Source organism: Cornus florida, unplaced genomic scaffold, assembly GCF_030987335.1.
Source record: "Cornus florida cultivar Cherokee Brave unplaced genomic scaffold, ASM3098733v1 CherokeeBrave_3.0.0_Hap2_Chr01, whole genome shotgun sequence".
Classification (NCBI taxonomy): domain Eukaryota; kingdom Viridiplantae; phylum Streptophyta; class Magnoliopsida; order Cornales; family Cornaceae; genus Cornus; species Cornus florida.
Genome location: NW_026775571.1, coordinates 72,732,121 through 72,759,738, shown reverse-complemented (window position 1 = coordinate 72,759,738; position 27,618 = coordinate 72,732,121). Strand labels below are relative to the sequence as shown.

The window sequence follows — 27,618 nt, the reverse complement described above, 5'->3', positions numbered from 1 at the left end:
TACTATTTTTATTAGTTTGTTAAAATTCCTGGTTAAAAAACAAAAATAGAGAAATTAAAATTTGGAATTTGGAATTTTTGAAATTGACTGAAAAATTAAGTGTCAAGTTACGACTACGAACATAGTTCGAATTTTACTCGATTTGTATGGAGGAGGCGCTTTACACACGTCTCTCTCTCCCTTCTTCCCCAACTTCTCCTTGGAGTTTTGAGGAATTTTAATAATTGGTCAAAGGAAACGGAAGCCTTGGAATTAATAAAAACTGTGAGATCTAATTTGTTTTCATTGTTCAATTTATGCTTTAAGTATCGGATGTTCTTCTGTGCCTATTTTCTTGATTGTCTCATTTAATTACTAGGAGGCCTACTAGCTTATTATTTGTTGCAATCTACTGGGTTATATATTAAATCCGTAATTGTTTGATCCCTCTAATTTGTGAAGCAACTAAGATTTAATAATTTGCTGCGTCAAAAATTACTAGATCTTAAGAAGAACGCTCAACTAAATTAAATACAACCGCTGTGTTTGTATTGTTTAGCTTCATCGATCTCTCTAGTTCTTAAGGTTGCTATTAGATTAAACCTTTAGCGCTTGTATTGGGTTGTTTAGTAATTAAGATTAATTAGATCGCTTGTTTTCTAATTAACTACGACTAAGGAGAGATAGGAAAATAGTTCCAACGATGAATATTCAAAGTATGAATTGATATATACTTGTCGAAGATCAGTTATAAAATTCCAATGGTGGATGTTGACTTGGACCAAGATTTGTTCTTTTGATTGATTTCGATACTTTAATTTGAATTGTTCCTTAGTTGTTTTTCTTGAAGTTGTTTCCGTTTTACTCAACCCCCATCCTTATTCACGTAGCATAAAACTAGGCTAGACACTCTCTGTGGGAACGATCCTTACTCGCACTACTACATGTATATTTTAATGGTTATAAAATTCCAATGGTGGATGTTGACTTAGACCAAGATTTGTTCTTTTGATTGATTTCGATACTTTAATTTGAATTGTTCCTTAGTTGTTTTTCTTGAAGTTGGTTCGGTTTTACTCAACCCCCATCCTTGTTCACGTAGCATAAAACAAGGCTAAACACTCTCTGTGGAAACGATCCTTACTCGCACTACTACATGTATATTTTGGGAGTATAGGTTTTATTTTTGGATGCCTGCGACAGCATACCAAATTTTTTACCCAACTTTGCATCATAACTAGTGGAAAATTAGAGACTCCAAATCAATCTTTTTCTTTTATTTCATAGATAGCTAAGTGGGAATGGACCCTGGGTTGGGGTCCTTACCAATATGGTATATATATATATATACAAAGCAAAATTAGAAGTGAAATTTTTGCACGTTAATAGCTATAATATATAAACCATTAAAATTCAATAATTCATTAAATTTGTAGGTAAATTCCAAATTTACATTTATATGTAAATTTAGTATCTGACCAATTTCAAATGGGTTTCATATATCAACCAAATAAATAAAAAAAAGGTTTCATTTTGAATGTATGAAAGCATCTTATATTAATATTATTTTTATTTTTTTTTCACTTTTAGTAATTCATGGATTATTATACTTCCAACAAATGTAAAACCTTAAGACATCATAAAACATTATTATTCATTGAAACCCTCCAAATACAATGGAATGACAACATTACCTGACAGTGCCCTCTCATCCTATCCAATCAATTATACTCGATATACAAAAATTCTAATTCATTTTTATGTTTAAAAAAAAAAAAAACAAGGCATATGGTAATAGAAAAGAAAAGGTGAAAATTTATCTATAACTACTACTCTAAAGATTAAGAATACAAATGAAACTAATAACACAGCATTTGTATATTTCTTGTCCCGCATGATGGTTGACGAACGAACACACCATTGTTTGCTGGTATTCTGTGTCCATATCTCTTTCACCATCGCACGGTCTATACATCAAGCTCATTCTTCAGAGAAGGTTGTATTCACGATCATGCAAGGGAAACCACAGAGCAAGAAACCCATTTAAGTAAAAAGAATTCCTTTTTATTTCGCCGAGTAATCCTCTGACCTGCTAAATCTAATCCCTTGCAAGTCCAGCAAAAAGAATTCATACCTACAAACAACCCTGCAACAAAAATTTGATACTAAGAGTTTGATTGAATACATGTGATGATGGCAGAGGAACATCTATCTACTATCATACAATGGATAACAAAATTCTTTATTCTACGGTTATTACAATGGATAAGTCGAAAAATTATCTAAAGACAGACTTGGATGTTTGTTTTTCTTGGTTTACCAAGTGGTAGAGCATAGTGGGTTGTTCCTTGAAAAGTTCTTACATATCTGATTGGTGGATCATAAACATATATTTCATACCGCAACATATCAGAATTTCACATCATTGGCATCTAGATTTTTCTTCTCTTGTTAATTTCTCAGCAAATTTAAGATGCACCGTCGTCATGTATCAGATTGATCTCATTTTCAGTAATCTTTTCTAGCATACAACTCTAAAGGTGTCTTAGGTAATATCAGTTTGACCATCAATGATCACGAAAATCGTTAATGCCATTGTGTTTTACATGACAATATAACACAAGTTGGCACTTCAATAATCACGGCAGAAAGAAAGCATATGAAGTTTCCAAGAAACTTTCCAAAATTTCTATGGAACATGTAACATAATGCAACTTTAGAAAGTTCTGGGAACACAAACAAGAAATCAAAGCTTAAAACCATTCAATTCAGCCAAGTAAATGACCTCTTTAAATTATTAACTTACCTACATTTGAGTTAAAGAGAACAAATAAATTAATTATTTTTACGAGATTGTGGTTTCAAAGTCCCAAGTAAAATGGGATAAGATTGACTGCCTTTGGGTTGTACAACAAGCATGTGCAGCCTTCACCATAAGCAGCACATGAAAAGCACATCACAAATTTCAAACATAATTATGCAAAACATAGATGCAAGAAGAATTTATATCAACTCCAATAAAGAAAATATGTACAATCACATTACAGCAGGGAATTGTAAAACCATGATTAAATATCGGACCATGTGAATTCAGATGGAAATACAGTCCAGTATCTAATACTTCGTTGTCTTAAATTTCTGGTTTACTAAATATCGCAGATAAATAGAGAACCAGGGTTTTCACTTTATCTAATGAAAACATGGGTATCTCGGCACAGGGCTATTTCCCCACAAATTAATTTTTAAGCTAAAAAGAATGTCATCCTTTTCTCCTAATAATATAATTTGGTGGATTCCATAAGTCATAATCTAAAATTGGGATCTTCTCAAGAGCATAAACACCCAAAATTGGGAATGAAGACGGTGTCCAAACTCTTTAGGAAGCTCAAACCCAAGCAAATAGTCTTTACCACCAACTTGTCTTACCAGCTATGCTAGTTGGCAACTGCATAAGCAGGTTCTCACTTGGAAAGAAATAGAAAAGGTAAAATAAATTTCTTACTTTTAAAAAAAGAAAAAGAAAAGAAAAACACATGTTGAAATTTTTTACTATTATTAATAGAGATAGTAAAATAATAAATTTGACTATGATTAACATAGATAGTAAAATAATAATAAATGCAATCACAAAATTGATGCCAACAATAAAATTTGAATAACTTACTCCTGAGTGACTTCATCTAGGAAGAAGCGGCTGTAATTCATTAGATTCTACACGATGACTAGCCTGGAAAATTGGTAAATTGAAAAGGAAAGAAATTATGAGTTTCTGTTGAAGGTAGAGAATAGCACTAAAATTGCATCTAGAAGAGATGCCAAAGATACGCACCTCCTCATTTGCTCCTGCTGCCATATTTATGAAAGATGAATCTTTTGATCTGAAAAAGGGAGAAAATAGACATTTTAATTGAAATTGAAGGACGTGACTGAGTTTTAATATTGGGAAGAACAACAATTACAATATAGACTGTGAATACAAAAACTGGAAAACTTCAGGAAAAAAGAGAGTGAAAAGTTGTTCTGGCATGCCACATACTACACTATTGAGTGTAATCGAAAGAGGAAAAGAATTAAGTAATCAGTGTGCAAAGGAAATCATTTGTTTGAAAAGGAATTCTTCCCCTAGAGGTCAACAGCATTCTGACAGCATAGATGAAAGAAATATTTTGCATGGTTAGAATGATTAATCAACCCTAATCTGACATTTTAAATAGAATGCAGCAACATTTACTAAAACATATTGGTGTATGTCCCCGGTAAGAACCACCAGGGATGTTATTCTTGCACTACTCTTAGTTCACACTTCACACAGCGGGAGAGGCAATCTGATTCCACCGCGGAAGCATCTCACTCTAACCATGCTTCATAAGATAGGCACGAAAAACTTGACAACCGAAAAGAAGCAGCAAATACCTGTGATTATTCTTAATATCCAATAATTCCAGCACCCCATTTTGTTGTTCATCCTTGACTTTTGAAAGAGGTGAAAAGAACTGAACAGAAAAATGAATCACAAGGTGAATCCCAAAACAAAATAGTAACAATCAAAAGGATATTTCTCTTTCTTTTATTACCTGGTGCATTGAGATGAACACAATTGAAATTCCTAAAATAAAGTTTATAGTCAGTGTATGACCAAACAAAGCAGCAGATGCTATGCCAGTAAAGATCGTGGCAACAGTCGATGAGTACTTCTTCAAAATTGTATCTGATAGCATCAAATGCAGTATCGGATAAGTATGAGCAAAACTAAAATAAAGTGTCATGCAGTAATTCGTACAACCAAAATATGAAAATAAAAGAATAACAATTATCATTTTTTATGAAGTATTCTATATTAAGAATAGTGCATAATACTGGGGAGCAAGAATAAGAATTTCATAGAAGTAGTGGAAGCAATCTAACCAGCATATTTGAAGAAAAAGGAGGATAGAATTCCTTGTGCTGCATTGTTAAATATTAGAAGCATGGTAGCTTTTGAATGTCCTTGCAGTATATCAAAGCTACTGGGACCTAAAATATTCAAAATAAAATATTAGGGCTACAACTTAAAGATTGATCAACACATCTCATGAACCAAGAGTAACTAATAATTGTCTAAAGGTGTCTTTTAGTGTGCTGTGGAAATTGAATCATCATGAAATGACAGATAATAGATCCATCAGATAGGGTAAGGCCATTAGAATAATGGGAGCCTTCACAATTAGTGGCATTAAACAAATATTAGTATTTCCATAAAATGCAGCCATTTCAATTGTGATGATGACCACCACTTCTTTAAAAAACACTGATAAATATAATGGATTTTCATGTAAAAGCATACAAACAGAGAAAAACACACCTAGGGCAGTAGCCCAGTGGTATCTCCTCTACCTCCCAAGGTGGAGGTGAGGGTTCGAGTCCCATTACGGACAAATGGGTGTGTGAGTTTCTTGCCAAGAAAAGACCTAAAAAAAAAAAAAAAAAAGGAGGACAACACTATCGAACAACTAATCTCCAGGGAATCTAAGCATTTTCTAACTTTGCTGTGCAATTGTCATCCACCCTTGTTTGAAAAAAATCCTGAAAAATATCTCAGTGTATCTTTGTAGAAGTAAAATCTCCGATTCTCCATACGCAATTTTGTTTTAGTAATGTTGCAAAAGGGGAGAGAGAAGAAATAAAAATAATAAAAAATAAAAATAAATAAGTTGCCAGGGACTCTTGATCCCACTTACAATTCTCTATTTATAAAATAGATAAAGGGAAGTAAAATGATCTAAAAATAGCACAAGAAGCTGATAGTTTTTAGTGGATGGGACAAGGTGCTGCCAAACAATGTCATCAGCATTTTATTTTTTCACCCAAGAGGTTGTCACCTAAAGAAAATATGGAATGATCTTTGAGGATAAACACAAACCTACAACATTCCAAGAAGCATAAAGCATATTTAGCTTGAATATGGGAGTCACTTGTTGCTATTCAGGGTAAAACTAGTTCTTCACCCCAACAGCTGCTAGAAAGCACTAGGCCAGCAAGTTGAGTGGCACTACTTACGAAGTTGCACTTTTGAAACACGTTTTATGTTCAATATATTTCATAAATTGAAAAATAAATAAACACCACCATTGTGTTACGTGTGAAAAGAGAGTATTATAAAAATGATGTTGCCAGTTGGGCTCTTTGTGCCGTGGATGTAGGCCTTAGTGGCCGAATCACATAATATCTCTGTGTTCTACTCGTTTCATTTCTCTCTTCAACTTATATTTTATTATTTACAACAAACTGTATAAAATCGAACTCGTTAAACTACAAAGAATAACAAAGATTGACAACAAACTCAGGTAAAATCTATTAAACACTTTATATCAGTAACACAATGAAAAATTAGCACCACCACTGGACCCCAATTACGGAATGTAATTTGACTTGGAGAAACAAAAAGCAGCCGCAAACACACACTTAGTTCAGTTGGAGATGAACTGTATGGAATCTAACTTTTGAGACAACTAAAAGTCCGAGACATAACAAAGATTGAAAAACAAAATAAAATCCTCCATCAAATACTAGTATCAATACAACTTAAAACCACTTCTCTCAAACATACTGACACTATTTGACAGGATTGGACTGCAAAGCTTATGTCCATACCTTTGAAAATGGCAATTCCAATAATAGCAAGAAAGTTGAAAATGGCCCCATATCCATATAAAAACAAGTTCTGCAGACAAAACAACCGAATGTCAAATAAAGAAGATAAAAGTATTTGCTGAAGGAAATGGTTTTTTACACGAAGCTCAAAACTCACATCACTAGCAAAAGTATGACTGAACATATATCTGATAAGCAATTATCAACAATTATATTTTTTTATGAATGGTTCAGATTGAATCTAATGCAAATTGACCCCAAAATGAATGCTGAATCATGCATCATCTTTTAGGTGCCGAGTCCTATACTGTCCACTTGGAGAATTCCATAAAATCAGTCAACTGAATCACTCTCCAATAAACAACAATATAGAAAAGAGAAGCCAAGATTATTCCAGTTTCATTTACTCTAGAAAATTGAAATCATAAGAATGGGACACAAAAAGGCCATTACCCAGTGTGGTCTCACTACACAGATTGTTGGAGTGGAGGATAAAGGGCACCAAGGCCATTGTACTACTAAGACTGAATCATTCAATGGTGTTGAGTAATTTTATTCTTTCAATTGCAATTTTCATAAACTGTGTTCTTGAATTTACAGATTGTTTTTAATTTTGAATCAGAGCTTGTTTATACTGTTTAGATGATAACAACTTAAGACAGCGAATATTACTTGCTTCAATATTCAGTTGGAGATCTCTCTCTGTGCTAATTGCACTTTCTTTTTAGGTATGTTCGGGACTCTTACAGGTTAAAACAGGTCCTTAAACGTGTTATAATTGTCTCGTGATAATGGGACTCGCAAAAAGGGTAAAGAGCAAAACCAGTTCACAAGGCTCCCACCACTGCGGGGTCTGGAGAGGGTAATGATAATGGGACTTGCAAGTTGACCGTAACTGACCCAGCACAAGTTAACAACTTGCTTATTAGATCGACTAGATGCATCGGTTGTGTTATCCATTTAATGAACATGTCGTGTTAGGGTTGAGAATCTTTGACACAATTATTAAATGGTTGTGTTTAATACAATCAAGTACATATTGAACGTGACACAACCTGACATAAAACAATCATATTACAAGCTAAATCATACTCATGCAATTGAATTACCTGAAGGTAGATGCTTGTGTCATATTGACTCTTGAGAGCATATTCATTGTAGACTGAGGCCATCGACGGTACAGTCACCTGTACGTTGAACTCTTAAAGTAAGCCTCCATTATACAGAACCAAGTCCAGAGGACAAAAGAACCATTAAGCCAAAAAGAAAATTTTCAGACCGAATCAAATGCATAGCCAGCAATTCAGTAGTTTAACAGCAAAACGCCTCAAATCACTTACAAAGATTAAAGTATAGATGTATGCACCCATTGCAACTGGAAGACCCAGAGCAGTAGTACCCTCAGGTAGGGAGCGCAGTTGATTTATGCTTATCCCGATCAGCAACAGAGCAAGGGCCTCCCACTGTAACAAAATAATGAATCAAAATTGCACATATCTAAATAGTATAGAAAAGGAAAGGCTTTGAAGCCGGCCTCAAACTTATGTCCCACAAATTTCATGTGTATTGAGATATATTAAATATTATTATTTATGACAAATTTAAGAGTATTAAAGAAAATTAATTTTGTTGCTTTTCCAAACAAATTATGATTATCATAATCAATTAGAAAAAATAAGACTTGGGACTATAGACAACGTGCCCAATTTTAAATAAAATCAAAATTTTAGGACACAAATGAACAAAAAAAAATTCTGAAACTATGCAATCAAATATAAAAAATTAAGTATATTATTTCCCAAAAATTTTTTTACTATAAAAATTGCAATCATATCGCATTTCTACTACTGCTAATATATAAATAAGCATGGCATATTGTGATGTGTCATGAGTGTTCATCCATGATACCCTACACAATTCACAGATTGAGTTTCCTATTTACACCTGAGTAGTCAAATTGGCCATAATAGACTGCTTAAAAAATGAACTAACCTGAATTATGGAAAATCGACGTTTCATTATTATTTTTAGGAGAACAGCAATCACCAAAACCTGCAAACTTTTACAGTCCACAGTTAGCAAGAACAACCAATAAATTGAGACACAGAACATGTATAATATGTTACACATAATACCTTGACAATTTTATTTGTAAGCCGTGTAACATTAAAGCTCCTATTTAAGCATTTTTCAGGGTTGGAGACAAGCTTATAAGCTTGTCAAAAACCTTTTTAGTGCAGACATGCATGACAAATTCATTTTTATTCAAAGTTACCTAGTCAGACACATGGCTTCAGAGCTACTCTGACAAAAAAAAAAAATTGTTTTCCCTAATAGATAATCTTTTGATGTTTGATTCAACCTTAAAATTAGTGCTAAGCACGTAAACTCCAGTGCAAAGTACTCAGAATACTTACTGGTAACACCACAGAAGCAAGTTCCAATTTGGGCCAAAAACCAAATAAGGTGTACTTTGGTGAACTTGACTTTAATATATATATATATATATATATATATATATTTAAATGATGCATAAGAAAATAAAATCTGAAAGGACCTCTCAGCCCCATCTTCCAGTCTGCCAGATCTGCTTATTTAAAAGAGATTAGGCCCACTGCATAATTTTTCTTTTTACAAGTAAGACACAAACCTACATCCCAACTAGGACTTGAACCTTCAGCTTTCCATTAGGAGGTTGACAGGAGATACAATTTAACCAACAATAGGAGTTAGATGAGGTCTAGATAAAGAGCAGACAAGGGAAAAGGGTTGGATTCTTGCTTTCCCGTATTATCGTCAACATTATCTCCTCCTCTTTCTTTAACAGGAAAATGTTGAAATTATTACCCATCAATCAAAAAATTAACTGTGTGAATGAAAAACTGAAAATAATAATAATAATAATAATAATTTGTTGGTCAAACAATGTGATGATTAGGATCATCATAGATTTTATTTGTTTATTTTGGAAGGGTGTGACACTTCGTAATCACCACCACAAAGGCATCCGTCTAGTGATTTTTCTCATCTTTTTTCCCCATAGTGGCATTCATCTTTGTTCATCCTTTTTAACTGCTCACTATCTATTTCCGTATATATTTTTAATTTATCTTTATTTTTATCTAAGATTCATGTAACTGACACCAAATAGAAGGGAGGAGGCTTTTGTTAATTGTCTTCTGAGTGATTTAATTTTTGTTTCTAACCATTGATTTCTTTTTATTTAAATTTTTTTCTAAGATATTAAAAAACAATAATAAATTTTTTTACTACTTTTGTTTCTCACAAAAGACCAAAAAAGAAGGGGAAAAAAAAAAACAAATTTTGACAGACAGATTAGCAGATTGGAATTGTTTGGACTGAATCTGCAGGAAATTCACAGGGTCGAATTTGCAGAGCGTGGGTTGGGCCAGGAACTGGAGATAAGAAAGTTGTATGCAGAAGAGGTTTGAACCCTCACCTTGCATGTGAAAACCACTGACCATGCCTCCAAGCCATAATACCTCTCTTTACTAGACCACAGATACTTAAACCTATTTGTAATAAGTTAATAACACATGTCAATATTATTGTAAATTAGTATAGGACGTATTATATATACTTTTTATATACAATAAAATAAATAAACATGATTCGATAGATGCTCTCAAGGTACTAGAGACCAAGGTCACGCAAGTTTAAATTTTTTGAGAGCGAAAGCGTCTTTAGAGCATGTGCATGTTGTGTATAAATGTACTTGACCTACATATAAGATTTTAATCCATATTATTTCTATCTACATTTATTTATCCTTTTTCGTCCACTTTTTTTTTTTTTTTTTTTTTGATAAGTCCTTTTTCGTCCACTTTTGTTTAATTATTAAGAGTTTCTGGACAAATATACGTGGGAATAAATTACTTATTGGTTTGATCTAACAAAAAATAGTAAATATACAAACTAGTGTAATGTTACCGCAAAAGAGAGTTAGCACAGTGGTGCCCAGTGTAGGTTCCCTAGCAGCAGATTATGAGTTCAAACCTTGTGCCACTTACTTTTGCATATTATATACTCCCTCCATCCCAATATAGTATAGTTGTCCACTTCGTAAACACTCACAATTATGTGAGTCAAAGTTTACGAAGTGGACAACTATATTGGGACGGAGGGAGTAAAAATGAAGCCAGCTAGCGAACATAAGCTTGGAAAAACCCTTACATGGAAAAGTATGGGATCCACAATTTCAAGATAGAAAATTCACTAATTGTAAATTTTGGATCTATGGACTACAGATGCATCTGTTCTCAGTCTGCCGACATGCACGAGGAGCTTAAAAGCGGCAGCCCCATTATGCAAATCCTGTGACGAAGCTCTAGACGACATCATTTCCAAAATTCACGGTCTCAGTCAAGCTTCACACTCGCATCCTAGAGTGGGCTAATCCCAGTGATTTGATATAGAAAATTTGCTCCTTTTTCAGGAAAATAAATTTTGAGTGCTTGTAAGCACGGTACAGTTCATTCAGAATTCGCTAGATGATAATAGGAAAGCAATACAGCAAAAGGCTAAAAGCAGATGTCCATGTCCAGCTAAAACCAGCCAGCAGGACATCTGAAGCCTTAGTATCCAAAAAATAATATGGAGTAATAACATAAAATAAAATAATGTTGTGAAAAATAAAAGATTGCTACACAAAAAAATTGAAAAACTTGAGAAATAAACAGTTTATCCGGCTAATAGTCATGATAATGCAATATATAAAATGTGATATAACAAGAAATCATGCTAGAATGATCAGTACACAGAGAAATAAAATATCAATAACATAAGAAAGGAAAAAATAACATGAAATCACTTAGTTATTATGAAAAAAAATGCAATCACTAAAACATCACGAACAATAAGTTAAATAATAACATACCTTTAGATTGCTAAGCATCTTCACAGTTGCAGGATTGAAATATAGCTGTACAGAAAAAATTTCAACGTTAAATAGTTGGACATAAACATATAGCACTCTGACATCAATGGTGTTAAATTTCAACCAAATCATGGTTCAATGAAGTTTCTCAAGTATGAATTATCAGCTGTAGAAATCAAACTGCCCGGTTAATCAACTTGGCAATTGATCCTACTGGTCACCCAGAGCAGCTTTGAACTCTTGGTGATTGCCTCCTGTATATGTCATATGGTATGACAAAGAGCATGAAACATATGTTTACTTATTCTTACAACATGTTATAAATTATACATGTGCAGGGAACTGATTACGGAGAATGAAATTGTTGCAGAACACTATAAGTTCAGAACATACTTCTATTACCATTACTTATACTGCATAAACATATTGAAAGGGAAATAACAGATTAGTTTTCAATTTAAAATAAGCTGATGTATATGCACAATTGTTCATATAAGCAAATGTAACAAGCAGTCATATTAAAATTTACACTTTTAATTTCTCATTACAACCTTGATCAACAAGCATAGTTTCATGTCAAAAGGTAACAGGCCCAGGTAATGGATAGCACTATTGTTGCATGTATTAAACACACATCCCCAGAGAGAGAGAGAGTGTGTGTATTATATTCCTTGAGTTATATTTGGGAATTGGGGTTAGAAAGCTTGCTATTTTTTATTTCTTTTCTTTATAATAGTGTAAAATAAGTTAATATTATTATTATTTTTTTGATAAGTAATAATAACATAAAAAAGGCGTTCAAAAGGGGAACGCGTCCCTTGTACAAAAAATGGAACCGGGACTAAGGCCCCAAAGAATCCAAAAAAATGATTAAATTAAGTTAATATTATGCATTAGGGTAATAACCATACACCACACCAAACCACCTTCCCCCCCCCCCCCCCCCCCCCAAAAAAAAAAAACTGCTGTTTACTGGTTTAGCATAACTACACTCGGGTGAAAGATACGTGTTTATCACCCTAAGCTCCTATGTCAGGACTTGTCAGATAAATGGTGTTAAAAACATTTTGATTAAAATGAGGATTAACACATGAATTATTTTATTGTTTTTTTAAATAAAATAATAAAATTCAACACGAGGCAAAAAAAATCAACCTTTTCTCTCTCTCTCTCCTCTCTCCTCTCTCCATCTTTCTCCTCCCCTCTCTGTTCACTTTTCTCCACCTCCATAGCAGCACCTCTACATTGCTATCCTCACCACCACATTCTCTACTCTCCTCTGTCTGTATCTCTCTCCCCCTCAGCCTTCATCTTTCCCATTCTATTTTCTTTACTCACCCCTTTCTTTCTCTATACCTTCTAAGAGCCACACCACCTGGCTTGTTACCTAACCAAAAATGCTGTTTAAATTCAGCAGTGTCAACACTCGTCATCTCATACCGATACGGCTCACTAATCAGAAGACCAGTGATCTTATATTCTAAAACAGACTCAGGTCGAGCATCACTAACGGCTTCTCTACGACTACAAGGACATGAAGCCAACAGTGAATTTTGGAGGCAATTGAAAAGCAATTGTGTGATCCAGCTTCTAAATGATAGACCAGTTCAATCTACTTCTACATCCTCGCTGTTGAATCCAAGCTAATGCTCATGTTTCTTACAAATGAAATGGTGTATATGCCTGCTTCGGAGAGAAGTATAGTGGAGGGGAATGTTTATGCAGCTGCCAAGGGATTTCTTAATGTTATTGTACAGTGTTGATATTGGGAATTTCATTCCATGGGTTGCATAGGTCATTCATGTCATTGGTTTGTATGCTAAATTGGACAAAGTTGTGAAAGAGCTGGAAGAATTCTTGGAGCATGTAGTTGAAGATATATATAATTTGTAAGAGTATATTACCCCAACCTCCCCCGAGATTTCGACTTATGACTCTATTAAACTTCACAAAAATAACTCTTGAAACCCCTTGTTAGAGTTTGTCAAGAAAAAAATTAACTGACATTTTTACCCTCAAATTATTTTAAAGGTTTTTACTTTAAAATAACAAAAATGAGTAGAACATGAGAGACCATCATACCCACTATGATCATCCTAGTTTTCTTTTCCATATCCATCCCCTTCTCTCTAAACTGTTCTCTCATTCTTCTACCTTATGCCTCAAACAGCACAATCTCATCCTCTATTCCTCGTTGTCACCGTTGCCACAACCACCACCAATCCCTCCCGCAGTAGTGAGGCTGCTATTATAATTTTCTCTCCTGCTGGAAAGGTCTTCTCTTTTAGTCACTTTGGAACTCCTCTGCAATTTCACTACAATCCAAAAAATGATAACATCTTTGGAACTCCTCAGCGACACTCTCAGGTCAATGGGTAGAGCCTTGATAATCTCAAATTCTTAAACTTCACTAATCTAATCGCACAAGATTAAATACAATACACCGGAAATAAATAAATAAATAAATAAAAACTCACTCATCAAAACACATAAAACAGAACAAAATCAGAGAAACTCTTGCGTATAATCTCTTTACTTTCCAATAGTCATCACCTTTCAAATCAGCCGTTGGCGGGAGGGATTGGTGGTGGTTGTGGCAACGGTGCAACGAGGAATAGAGGATGAGATTGTGCTGTTTGAGGCATAAGGTAGAAGAATGAGAGAACAGTTTAGTCACTTTGGAACTCCTCTGCAATTTCACTACAATCCAAAAAATGATAACATCTTTGGAACTCCTCAGCAACACTCTCTGGTCAATGGGTAGAGCCTTGATAATCTCAAATTCTTAAACTTCACTAATCTAATCGCACAAGATTAAATACAATACACTGGAAATAAATAATAAAAAAAACTCACTCATCAAAACACATAAAACAGAACAAAATCAGAGAAACTCTTGCGTATAATCTCTTTACTTTCCAATAGTCATCACCTTTCAAATCAGCCGTTGGCATCATTTCACACATAAAAACCCAAATTAGAACCAGCCTAAAAAGTAGATATATACCCAACTTAGAGATACCCAACACAACAAGCCTTAATCCTCACTACTTCTGTCAGGCAATATGGATCCATTACCTCAAGCCATTTCTTTGTAAAGTCATATTCTTAGTTAAATCCAGAACAATCATCTAATATATGTGACATATTAATATTTTTCTACAGCCCAAGTATCCACGCTATGAACTCTTACCAAGGATATCATAGCTTTTGGTTCAATTAGATTTCTTATCCAAAGAGGTTTATTCAACCAGACAGATATATACACACACGTGAAGAGCTTGTACAAGGAATCGCATATGTGTATATGTAGAATTGATCGAGAAAGGAGTTTGGTGAAAAGTCTGTATAAATAAAATCCACTCGAGAAATTGTTCCTATATATAGAAATTAGACAGAATATATACGAGGAAAATTAGGAAGAGGAGGGTGAGTGATTATGGGCATTATAGTCTTTTTAGAATGATAAGTAGGGTAATTGTGTCATTTTGTTTCGAAGAAGGGTAAGTTTGTCATTCAACACAATAATTTTTAATGGGTTATCAGTCCGTTAATGGCAAGGGTTATCTGAATTTTTGTAAAACTTCAAGGGTGTTAGACCACAATTTTTTCAAAGGTTTCAGATAGGTTTAGACTTATTTACCCAATTTGTAATATACGTTGTTAAACATCATCTACTCTAAAAGCTTAAGCTATTGGAGAGGGTGTAACTTTAACATTTAAATCCTCTAACACGCCCCCTCACGTGTGGCCTTCTTTTGGTCCAAAACGTGTTTCAGTTTTAAATAATCAAGGTGAAGGTGAGGTTTGAAGACGATGACATTTGAAGTCAAGACCTTGCCTGTTGTGATACCATGTTAAACATCATCTACTCAAATTTTTTAAGCTGTTAGAGAGGGTGTAACTTTAGTACTTAAATCCTCCAACATGCATATAATTGTATATCATTTGTAACTCTACATTTAATAAATTACACAATGTACATTAAATACATACATAAAAAAATCTACAATATATAACTTACAATTTGCAAAGTTTGCAGATATGCTGAATTTACCATATTTCACAAATTAATCAAATTGTACACTAAAGGACTATACCTGCATGGTGAACTTTAGATAGTTATTGATTGCATAGAGAAACGCTGGAACGGCAAGAAGCATATTGCTGCGAGCAGCCTGCAGCAAATGCAAGATGATATTATGATACGATCAGAGGCCATTTGTCATAAGCCTTATCATAAGCATTCAATTAATGCATCTCAAAACTCAGATAGATACAATAACAATATCCTATAAAGTTCTCCTAACTAATGAGAACAAACCATTCTGAGAATGGATTATTTGAGGGTATTCAAACACATATAATGATTCATGTTCCCCATCAATTGGGCAGGCATCCAAGAACTGAGATACTCAATAAATGAAAATATCATAAAATGAGAAACCAAAACACTGCACTTCATGAAATAATCAACATCAATATTAATACCATCACAAAGACAAGAGGCTAGAATCATTAAAAGATCTATAAGGGATATGGATTCCTGAAGCCGCACATCAAAAGATTAATCGAGGATCCATGAAAACAAAAAAATTGCATTGAATTGAGGGCTCATTTTTATCACCTTAGAACCTAGGGTACAGCCAAAGGCAAAAAACAAGGTAGACCCATTTTGGAGATGACTGATTGGATAAATTATATGAGTGTTTTAGACACCAACACCTATTTGTTCTCATTGTTAGCTAGGAAGTGAAGGAGGAAAATGATAAAATATATATCCACAATATATAATAAAAATAAATTAATTATAAGTAAATTAAAACAACATTTTTATTGGCAATGAACTCGATTTTTTCAGGAGCTCCCAAATCTAACATCTCTATCTCAATCTAACCAATTCCAACCTCAAAATCACACGACATAGATATGATGCCAATATATCTATATCTGACTTTATACCTTGAAACACTAAACATATTGCATCATCTAACAAGCCTAAACTAGTTAACATTTTATTAACCTTCTCCTAGAACCTCAAAATGAAAAAGAAAATTTATAATGTCAAAAATAATTTGTACCTGCACAAATGTGGAAACTGAGAGTAGTGGCTTCTCTCCAGCTTTCTGGCGCCTAGCCTGCAAAATTAATGTAAACTATTAGCACTATTTTTCCAAGTTCAGGCTCAGGAAAAATTTTAAGATGACAAATTCTTAGAAATTCATGAAGATTTTGAATTTAAAACATCTCCAGGTAACATCTCTGTGGATGTAATTAAACACATTATTAAGATTCCACAAATATTCTTGCTACAAATAAAATATACCTTTTCGTACTTCTGATGATGAAAATATAACCTACAAACATCCTGTAACATATTCTGCTATTTAAATTTTAAATATATCCCACGCAAGTATATTAACAAATAATAACCTTCTATATGGTTATCTAGTCTTCACAATGCTAATTACGATTTAGATAGCTTAGACCTCAAAACCACCTTTACCTTCTATTACTGGAAAAGAAGAAGCTCCATAACATGGTAGAACCACACAAAATTAAGGAATAATTTACCTCCATTGATTCAAGAAATCTCTCAGTTCTCGTCTTGCTTCAAAAATCACGGTATACATATATCCCATAAAGAAAAATGGATAACAACAAATACAAAAGATATATATATAAGGAAACTTCAAATGTACCTGGATCAAAAGCATAATAATTGCGAAGAGCACCTTCGTAGCCTCCGTCAAAAAGTTGACACTAATTGGACTAAACTTAAATTTCCCATCCACCTTGGACATATAAACCAAAATAGGCTGGACAAGGCAAAAAGAAGGCACAATTATTACATCATGCAATACCCAACACAAAACGTAAAATAAAGTACATTTCACAAGAAGATGCACAGATAGTTCATTTAGAAAAATCAATGTAAACTACCGGTTTGTGAGAATATTAAATCATCACATACTTATCAAAAAAATAATAATTAAAAAAAAAAAAAAAAAAAAAAAAAAAAAAAAAAACCACCTTACATAAAGATTGTAACCCAAGATATGCACACGCAAGTAGAATAATTAGTTCCATACTACAATAGTTTGTTGTCATCAAAATTCCCTAAGTACCCTTGGGTTGAAACCTTGGGGCTAACAAAGATAATCACTAATTTAGAGCTTATGTTTTTTCTTTCTTCCACTTCCTGCACAGACAATAGAGAGAGAGAGAGAGAGATAGAGAGACTTCCATCTCTACCGTGATCATGATAAGTTTTTTTTTTTTTTTTTGATAAGTAAAGTCTGATCATGATAAGTTCACTGTTGTGCATTAATCTCCCCAACTTTTTTCTTCTTTTGGCTACACCAAGGTGGCCTTGACCCATTTTGAGTTGACACTAATCCCTACATATGCATGCAACACCTGCGACCTTCCCTATCACTTTTTGATATGTAACCACTAATGTACTTCACATTTAAAGGGAACAAAGGTAAAATTTTAGAAACTAGGAACCAAGTCAAATGTGGAATCCAAAAGTTGTAGCAAGAAGTCATTATCATCTATACTTAAGCAGATGATTAATCATTTACTTCCGGAATAAATCAAAGAATTTCTCTCATTATCAATGGGATCGGATACTACCAGCAAGAGATGAATCAAAGAGTTGGTGCTGGCCACCATTTCTTGCTGAAAAGGTATTTTCAATTGACAACAGATGATGCTTTGAATGAAATGAAATATAAGGAGCTGATTGGAAACCCAATTACCAGGTTAACGGAGATAAGGTTGATTAAACTATATTGGCCTGTATTTGGTCAAAATAATTTATTTTTGGACTGGTTCAATTTTAAACAGACAATAAAGCAGAATCAAACAATCTTCCAAACCAACTCAAGATGATTATCCTATGAACCGAACGGTAAATGGGGGCCACTTATTGAATTTTTCAAACAGCCCCAAATTATGTATTTGTATGTCAGTGGTACTTTTACGGCCAAAACATTCAAAAATAACATAATGGTTGGCTGTTGGCCAAAAAGCTTCGTGAATCAACACCATGAGAAGTAATTGTTTGCATAAAATATTATATATAAATCCTTCTTCTCAATTTTGGAAAATTGAAAATTTGAATATTTTGACACCTTTATTTTTTTCCAAGGGGACAAACAAGACATTTTTTAAGCATAACATTTTCCAAGTACTGTTGTGGATTTTGATGGCATTACATATATACTTGAATCCGGGGATCATTCAAATTTATCACTTCTCCATATACATAAGATCGGGATCAAGAGAAAACATAACTATTCTTTCTCCCACCTCTTCCTCCTCCTCTGCTCTTCTCCCTCCATCTCAAAATAAATGTGCCTATTTCCATTTCTGGATGATTCCAAAAGAAACGTCTTCCAAGAAAAGTTAATGTACTCTTTTTCTTTTTTTCACCATTCCTTATTGACCCTTTTCTCAAAAGGTAGCGCACAGATCAATATAATAATAGTAAATTTGAAAGTGGTATTTTTTGAAATTTAATCTTTTCTAACACAATGTGAATGCATTAAATGCCACTTTCTTAAAAAGTAGGAATCCCCAAAAGTGACATTAAAATTGGGAGGAGTGACTACTTCAATTCTCCATACATTACATGCATAGAATACATTGCAAACTTGGTAATAAAGCATGATTGTTTTGGGAAATTGGACTAGAGACTTGTAATCAAAGAAGAATAACAGCTCAATGGGCCAATGAAACAAAAAAACACAGTAGCAAGGAACAAGGGCCAAAATTAGCAATTCTATCAAATTCCTATTCTTTTCCTAAACAAATTCCTGATTCTCATGCATTCTTCAGTAATATCTGTGTGGTTTCCTTCTTTTCTTTTCTTTTTTTTTTTGTGGCAGTACACCAATAGCATCGAACCATATCAATGGTGGCTTAACCCATGAATTCTCTCATTCTCCGTTGCTGAATGTTGGTGGGAGGGGAAAAAAAATTCAGTAGAAGTTGGAGGGAGTAATTCCTATGGAACATTACTCAAAAATGAGCGTCTGTATGGTGGAAGTTTTCCACCTTTCACAATTTATCATGTTTTTCTTAAGACTTAAATATTAAGAAAGCTCCTTTTCTTTTTCCTTTTTATAGGTAGCATGATTTTGAACCCTAGCATCTACTCACATTAGCCCCCAAATTACCACCAAGTAAAAATAACATGTAAATAATAAACTAGATAGATTCTATTGCATTCATGAGTAAGATTAATAGATGGAAAGTTATTAGGCCTATAAGGAAAATTCAAGTTGTGTTTGATGTTTCAGTATTTAGCAGTCGTCATTACATAAAAACGAAAACTCCACTAAAGGAAAATTGGAACCTGTTATAGTCAGCAATTGTGTGCCCAAAACACAATGTGAGGGCAAAAACAAGTGCAAAAGCTCAGACGCTTAAAATACCTAAGATGATAGCAGCTCTAAAATGCTTATATGGATATGCGAAATGCTTTCTATCAATATTAGTTTGGTTATTGATTTTTTATATGTCCTGCAGATACGACTCAAACCAGAAGCAAAACTAGAGGGTTTGGGTTGACTCTGATCATGTGTGGGTCACAGAAGATTGACATGATTAACCCCTATAATAAAGGGTAAAGTGCAGAAAACGCCCCTGAAGTATGCATACAGTGCATATCGCAACCCTCGTGTGCAAATAAAACCCCTAAACTAAGACATTTGTGCAAATAGGTCCTCCTTACACATTTAGGATAAAATTGAACTAAAATGCCCTTAGTGACACATTTTATAAAATATATATATGATGTGAAATGACTAAAAAGGTACCCAAAACCCATCTTCTTCAACTCCAATACAGTGAGGAGAAAAAAAAAATCCCACGGAATATCCACCGGCGAAGCTTCACCATCATCCACATTGAACTCACTACACTCGTTGGAGTGAGCACGAATTGGTTGTGAGAGGATCGGTGAGCAAGGATTCAAGGGGTAAGCATGGACTGAACATATCGGCGGCGACGAACAGTAATCAAACTGCACTACTTGATGGAACGAATGCCGAGCAAGAAGCTCACCGGCAAGCAAGCGCAACGGTGACGGCGGTGCGATACTCCACTCTTACGATACAGTCGCGACGGTGGCGATCACTTCACAGCAATCTGCAATCATCCTCTTCGCTGCTATCTGTCGCTGCCTCCATATATGTATATATATACATATATACATGACCGTATGTATGTATGTGAAAATTAGGGCTTGTGGTTTGTAGAAAGAGAGAAAATGTGGGGTTGGTGGCCATGGTGGTGGCAAAGAGAGAGACAAATAGTGGCTGTTGTGGTGGAGGTTGCAGTGGTGGTGCGGAGGATGAAGATAGAGAACGGCTGTGACACGAATTTTGACGACGCGTCAAACCCATTTACTCACCGGTAAATTCATTGCTCGGCGTCAACCATCTTTGCGACCTTAATCCATCTTCTTCTCCAAATTCATCTTCTTCCCCATATATGTATATATATACATGACCGTATGTATATATGTGAAAATTAAGGCTTATGGTTTGTAGAAAGAGAGAAAATATAGGGCATCCTATCATCACCCGCGCCACCACCTCCGAGAACTGCGCCGCCATGCTGTATGCCACGAACCTGCCACCGTCTGCGCCAGAACCGTCGTCGCCGCCACCAGTACCTTTGGCGCGCCAAAACTCGCCACCATCATTCCACCATCTTCCTTGCAACCGTTGATCTCCATCATGCTTGCTTTCATTGCTTGTCAAAAATTGTTAATGAACCCACCGAGAATTTTTTGATGTTCTACAACAACCATTACAGTGGCCTCGTCACCAGTGGAGGACCTTGTAGTGCTGCCTTGCCCCGTCCTTTCTTAAGCTTCGTTGAAGATCGGCGAAAGCTTGGTAGGTTCTAGCCACGCCGTCTGGTCACCCTCAGTACAATTATAGGCGCCATCACATAAGCTCAATCTGTGAAGAAAGGTGTAGGAGAAAATGGACGTTTGGTTACATTTATTTTCTTATCCTAAACTAGTTTTAGATTGAACCAATTCAAGATTTGGTATGGGCATTTTTGGAAGAGTAAGAGGGTAAAATTGGCATTATAGTACTAATTTATATCAAATTTCTGATTGAGGGGAGTTTTCGCACAATGTGAAAAGAAAAGGGGTGTTTTTTGCACACCTTTTTAAATAGGGGGTAAAAGTGCTACAAAAAGTATACTTCAGGGGTGTTTTTTGCACTTACCCTATAATAAATGTCATATAAAGGTTTTTAGTGTCAGAAGGAACATTCTGCCTTGATTTACTCAACATTTTGTTGTGCCAACACAAATTTAGCTCAAACACATCCCGTTAAATTGGTACATCTATTTTTAAACAAAGTGATTGCCCTCGATTGCTTTCACAAGTTTGGCAGTCCGAGATTTTTCCATTGTTCCAAACAATGCTAAATGAAACCATTATCCATCATTTGTATTTTTCCATATGCTAAAACTTTTTTGTATGCTAAAACTAGAGAGTGGATGATCCTAAATTCATTATGTTTGTTTCCTATACTTAGTAGTTGTATCTCTTCGTTTTTTCATTTATAGTTGTTTTGAACAATCTAGTACTTTGTTCAAATTATCTACCCATCGCAACACTCTCATATTACCAAATATTTGATAGACACTTTATAATCAAAACAAATAACTTTTCTACCAAAACTATTGGTTGGACAAATTTTGTTACTACTAAGGTAAAGTACAATGACACCCCCTGAGGTTTGGCATAAAGACAGACATATACAAGTTGGCTTATTTTTGGACAATGGCACCCCCTCAGGTTTGATAAAGTTGACAAAGACACCCTGACAATGGTGAATTGACTTTATTACCCTTTTGACACATTAAATTATCAATTTAAACAATACAACCCTTTTTGATGGACTTAAATACCCTTGGATCATATATGTGTAAATGGGTTACCGGGTATAACACATATAAGAAACCCAATTTCTCTCTCTCCTCACTCCCTTCTTCTTTTTCCCTTCTCAAACCCTAACCCAAACAAGCCGCCACTGCCTCTCCCTCAAACCGACCACCAAATCCCTAGCACTCTCCGCCCCTAAGCCCCTCACCTACACTGTCGTCATCATCAAATGACCCACGGTAATCTCCATCCCCAACATCACCACAACCGTCTCCATCCCCAAAACCACCCACCGCTATGTATTCACCCACCACCGCCACGTCATACCATTACCAAGTGTGACAGGGAGCTACTACTCGTGGCGGAGCTTCTAACTTAACAGCCTCATTTTGAGAGAGAGAGAGAGACGGGATCCTAGAGAGAGAAAAATGTGCCCAATGAAACAGAAAAAGCCAAAGGATTAGAGTTCCATCACCAAACAAGCCTCCGCCGCCGCCGCCGAATGGAGGGACGAAGCAATCAACGGCGTATCTCTCAAACACTTTGATCTCCACACCGGATCCAACGGCTGAGCTTCACCTCCCGGCAACGTTTTCTCTCCATTCCCCAAAAAAAACTTTTCAAAAAAGCAAAAGTCCCCCTCCGGCGCGTGGCTCCTACAGCCTGCCGGCATCGACTGGCAACCAAGCTCGATAACGTCTCGCCCAACCCGACTACCGTGTAATGCACGCGCTCAAAAAGGCCCAATCACAGGGCAAGTATCTGAAGACCTTCCTCATCGCGGTCAACCTCCAAATACCCGGCCGATTAGTTGTCACTATACAGCGGTGGTGGGTAATCGAGAGAATCGGAGTGACGGTACTCCTCCAACTCCAGGTGCCGCCGCGGCGGTGGCGGCGGAGCATAGTAATCCGATTCGCCTCCTACATGAGAGCTGTGGTAGACATGGGTGAGTTCGTTTTGGGTATAATAGGAAGGCGAAGGAGGTGGTGGCTTGGTTTAGGCGCAATAGGAAGGCGGAGGTGGTGGCGGGTGATCGAAGTCGGGCGGTGGTGGTGGTTGGAAGGTATGGAGGTGGATGGCATGGCCGGAGCTTTGGGGTCTTGCTGTATGGTGGTTTACAATATACATATATACAAATATATATGTGTGTGTGTATATATATATATATATATATATATATATAGAGAGAGAGAGAGGCGTAATGAGTATATAAGGGTAAATGCATCATTTAAGAGTTTTGATATTTTATAATTTAAATTAATAAAATATTAAAGGGCAATCTTGACTTTTTACAATTTTTAAGAGGCCGTTTGGATCCAATTTTTGACAAAGTGGTGTCATTGTCCAAAAATAGGCCAACTTGTATATGATTGTCCTTATGCCAAACTTCAAGGGGTGTCATTATACTTTACCCTTGTTTAAATAATAACAAAAGTTGGTCTGCACCCAATCTGTCCCTTCCAACACACTCGATTAATAAGGATCAGAGGACAATAGCCTTCTAGATTTCTAATTCTAAATCTTTTGACAGATTCTACTTAGCTCTTCTATAAACTTTTCTTTCTATTAAAACCTTTATGTGTCTTTATTTCATTTTGCTGTTGTACATCCATAATCCACCTTTGATCAGATATAAGCCATTTGCTTATATCATTTGTGTCTTCATGCTCCTAAAATGTTAAGATAAACCAAATTAGTGTTTAAGTCCTCTCTCTCCCTCCATCTCCCTCTCCCTGTTTGTATGTTGTATTACATTCTTTCTTTTTTTCATCTCACGATGATAAATGAAGGTTATTACCAAAAGTTTCCTACTATTAATGCTATAGGAGTCAGGTTCATTTATTCAGGTGGTTCATTTATTCAGGTGGTCATCTTGACTTTGCCCGTTAAAATTGGTTGTGTTCATCACAGGTGTTAGGTTTGGTGTGTCAACAAGAAATGACTTCAAACCACTTGTTTAATAAATGTGTTACACTAGCTGTGTCATGTCAGTAGCTTTATAATAAGGTGTCTATTAGGCCGTTAAATTGTTGAAGCAATTATGACAATTATTAAAATAGTCCATGTTTGGGTTGGCCCAAATTATTAAATCATTATTAGGCCAACTAAACCCAGCACAACATGCCCCAATCGACACCCCTAATTGATTGAATACATAATGTAATGGGATAAATAGAGAAAATAGCATGAGTTTGCCAAGAAATGAAATGGCACGGTGGTACACTGTCAACTCTTTCTCGAGAACACAGATTTGAACTTGTTCTTGTTATCAATCTCCAACACAATTTATTGTACCCAGAGCTTGGGTCCATAGCTAGAGCAACTCTGGCACATTGTGATTTACCGCAATTGCCACAGTGCAGTCAATATTTTGTTAAAGCAAGGATTTTTTTTTATGAATGCATTTGCATACATACGTATATTTACAACATAATTAAAATAATATACACATATACGATAAAGCACGCAAATTCAGTGACTCCCACACAAATGTTTATGCATAAAAATGTACATGTAGTTGAATATCTGTTTATATCCTTTGCATTGCACATAAATAATTTTAACAAATATATATATATATATATATATATATATATATACGTGGTTAAAAATTAAACACTAGCGGCAACATCTAGCGATGGTTAAGTGCCTTGGCCTTTTTCCAAATATACACAATATTAAAGAGCTGGTTCAATTCTCACTCCTAATACCATGGCAGCCATTTCATAAAGATGGATGATGCATATATTCCAAAAGTTGAAGGCACCCAAGTTTTATGGAACCCCAGTCATTCTTGAATGTGAAGATAATAGATCTAAACCGGCTTAGGTCCCAATTCACTAATCAAGATATGTCATGTGAGAATATTATTTTATTTAATAAATTTGCTTATGTCATCTAGGAGTCTACATACTTTTATGCTAATAATTAATTACGTAATAGAATGCTAAAAAATTATTAATAATAATTAGGTAATAGGATTACTGATTATTCACAGTTGAGTTGGTTTCTCAACAAAGTATTGATTATTTAAAGATTATTTGGTTATTAGTCATCAAAGGGTCAACTAAAATCGACAATGAAACAGTAACGTGGCTTGTGCCCTAAAAGAAAGTCACCTACGCACAGTTCCACTTGGTTGCCCAGTAATCTGCATCCTTGAATTGAACTTAAAGACCACAATTTGAGCCAAACAAATGAATGTAGTTATAACAGAATTGCATGCCACATGGCATATCAATGTTTTCCTAAATTGTCCATTATGAGGTATAATTGATGTGTTACTGTAAACAGATGGAAATGAACAGAAAAGTACAATTACCTGGAAGCCCACTAAAATACAATCACCAACAACCAAAAGGACATTGAGGGCCCGTTGTTTTGATGATATCTTGCTCTTGTGTTGATCGTAAGCCTTTGACACAGCTCTTGTAGTTGGGGACACCAACTTGGAATGACAGACGCTGCACTCTATCATCCTGTTCTCGATCGATTAAACCCCAAAATTTGACTCTATAGAAACTTGAACCTACACAAAGGATTGCCATCAAACAAGTTAACAAAACATAATTTAGCCAACAGCTATTTATGAACTCATTGTTGCCCACATATTAAACACAACTGCCAAACATAAACTAATGCTATAAGGTCAGAATCAGCTAAAACTTATAAGCATGCGTGCACACACAACAAAAATTTAGAAAATTCAATAAGGTTGCTTAATATAAAAATAATAATCTTAATCTTCCCAGATCTTATAATGAGAACATGATCAATTCTCTACATAAAGTAGCAAAACGCATTGTAATTGCATAAATGCACTGAATTTCTACCACCATAATGGATCAAACATTCAATCTCTCTCTAACAAACACATTCAAATCATTAAAAAAAATGACACACTGATAAATAGACCAGATGTTACAACTTTAAAATCAAAATTGAGCTTTGCTCAACAAAATTAAGAAACTAAACCATCGAAACAAATACACAATCATTGAAATTCGAACACCGACCTCAACTATACAATCTCTGAATCGATCGCATCAGATGCAATATAAAAAGCATCCACCTCACCGGACGTTGATTTGCCGGTCAGATCTGACGTCTCCAACCACCGGAACTCAACTGTAGAAGACTGTAAACAAAGGAATTGTAGAGACGCAATTGGAAACAAACGCGAATCGAGTACAGACAGAGATTAAGGGCACGCGAACATTCGATATGTATAACTATGTGTGTGTTGTTGTGTGTGTTTAGAGAGAGAGAGAGAGAGAGGAGGGAACCTGCGTTGAGACCTATGTTTTTAGAAGCCGAATTCTCAGTGTTGTCTCCTGGACCCTGGTTTCTCACTCTACTTTCTCTCTCTACACTGCCGTCTCTTTCCTTGGCTTGAAAATCACAATACGGACTGTGTGCGTTCTTGTTACTACAAATACAATCAAAGTCTCCAACCAATAAAATTATGCAACGAAGTAATTTCAATTTCAAAGAATGTTACTGGATACACAATTGGTGTTTTACACCAATAGGCCTCTTCTGTGAGCTTTGGTAACTCACCGACAGTGATGTAATTTTGGTAGTCCACATGTTTTTGGAAATTTTATATATGAAAATTAGGTTATTTTAAAAAAATTAGGTTAGGTGTAACTCTCTCATATATGATGCCCTCAAAAGCCAGCTAAGAGGTCTTAGCATAGAAATAACATCTTACTATAGAATATTATTTGAATAAATTAATCCTAAAGAAGATGGGAACTTGGTCATCTGGAACATTGTGACTTAACTGTTCAAAGAAGTTCAGGGTTTAAGTCAACAAAAATTGACTGCGTAAGTATATTTTTAACAAATGATAAAAAAATATATTTAATAAATAAGAACAGTGATAGACTTTAAGAAAAAAAAAATTAAAATTATATCACGAGTGATGAATACAATGCCGTATTTTTTTAACAAAAGTCACTCTTTCTTCTTTTTTAAACTAGTTACTCTCTCAATATTTTATGCTTAAAAGTATAAAGATTCATGTTCTTCCTCTAACATAGTTATCACAGAGATCAATATTGAAGTCAGGAAAGGAACGAGAATGTAAGAGAAGGAGGCAAAAATGAATTTTGAGAGGTAATAGTGCATTTTTTTAGTAATTTTAGGGAAGGCAAATGTAATATTTCATGATCAATCGAGTGGC

At 35.0% G+C, this 27,618-nt stretch overlaps 1 protein-coding gene across 3 annotated transcripts; it reads right to left on the bottom strand.

The window, feature by feature from the left end:
• Positions 1-1,601: 1,601 nt before the first annotated feature.
• On the bottom strand, positions 1,602-26,846 carry LOC132300463 (CMP-sialic acid transporter 2-like). Of its 3 annotated transcripts, none has more exons than XM_059797539.1 (17): positions 26,717-26,844; positions 26,447-26,568; positions 25,753-25,959; positions 17,209-17,325; positions 16,588-16,644; positions 15,607-15,684; positions 11,507-11,551; positions 8,602-8,661; positions 7,950-8,072; positions 7,719-7,796; positions 6,610-6,679; positions 4,885-4,992; positions 4,554-4,687; positions 4,393-4,472; positions 3,809-3,857; positions 3,644-3,706; positions 1,602-2,125 (listed from the first exon to the last, which is right to left on the bottom strand). In XM_059797539.1, exons 3-16 carry the CDS (start codon positions 25,906-25,908, stop codon positions 3,656-3,658), a joined length of 1,206 nt encoding a protein of 401 aa, XP_059653522.1. In that variant the 5' UTR covers positions 25,909-25,959; positions 26,447-26,568; positions 26,717-26,844; the 3' UTR covers positions 1,602-2,125; positions 3,644-3,655. The 3 variants fall into 3 exon arrangements, with proteins under 3 accessions (XP_059653522.1, XP_059653542.1, XP_059653532.1); XM_059797559.1 differs by having other exon boundaries at positions 26,729-26,844; XM_059797549.1 differs by lacking the exon at positions 1,602-2,125 and adding an exon at positions 3,009-3,443 and having other exon boundaries at positions 26,717-26,846.
• Between the last annotated feature and the right edge of the window lie 772 nt (positions 26,847-27,618).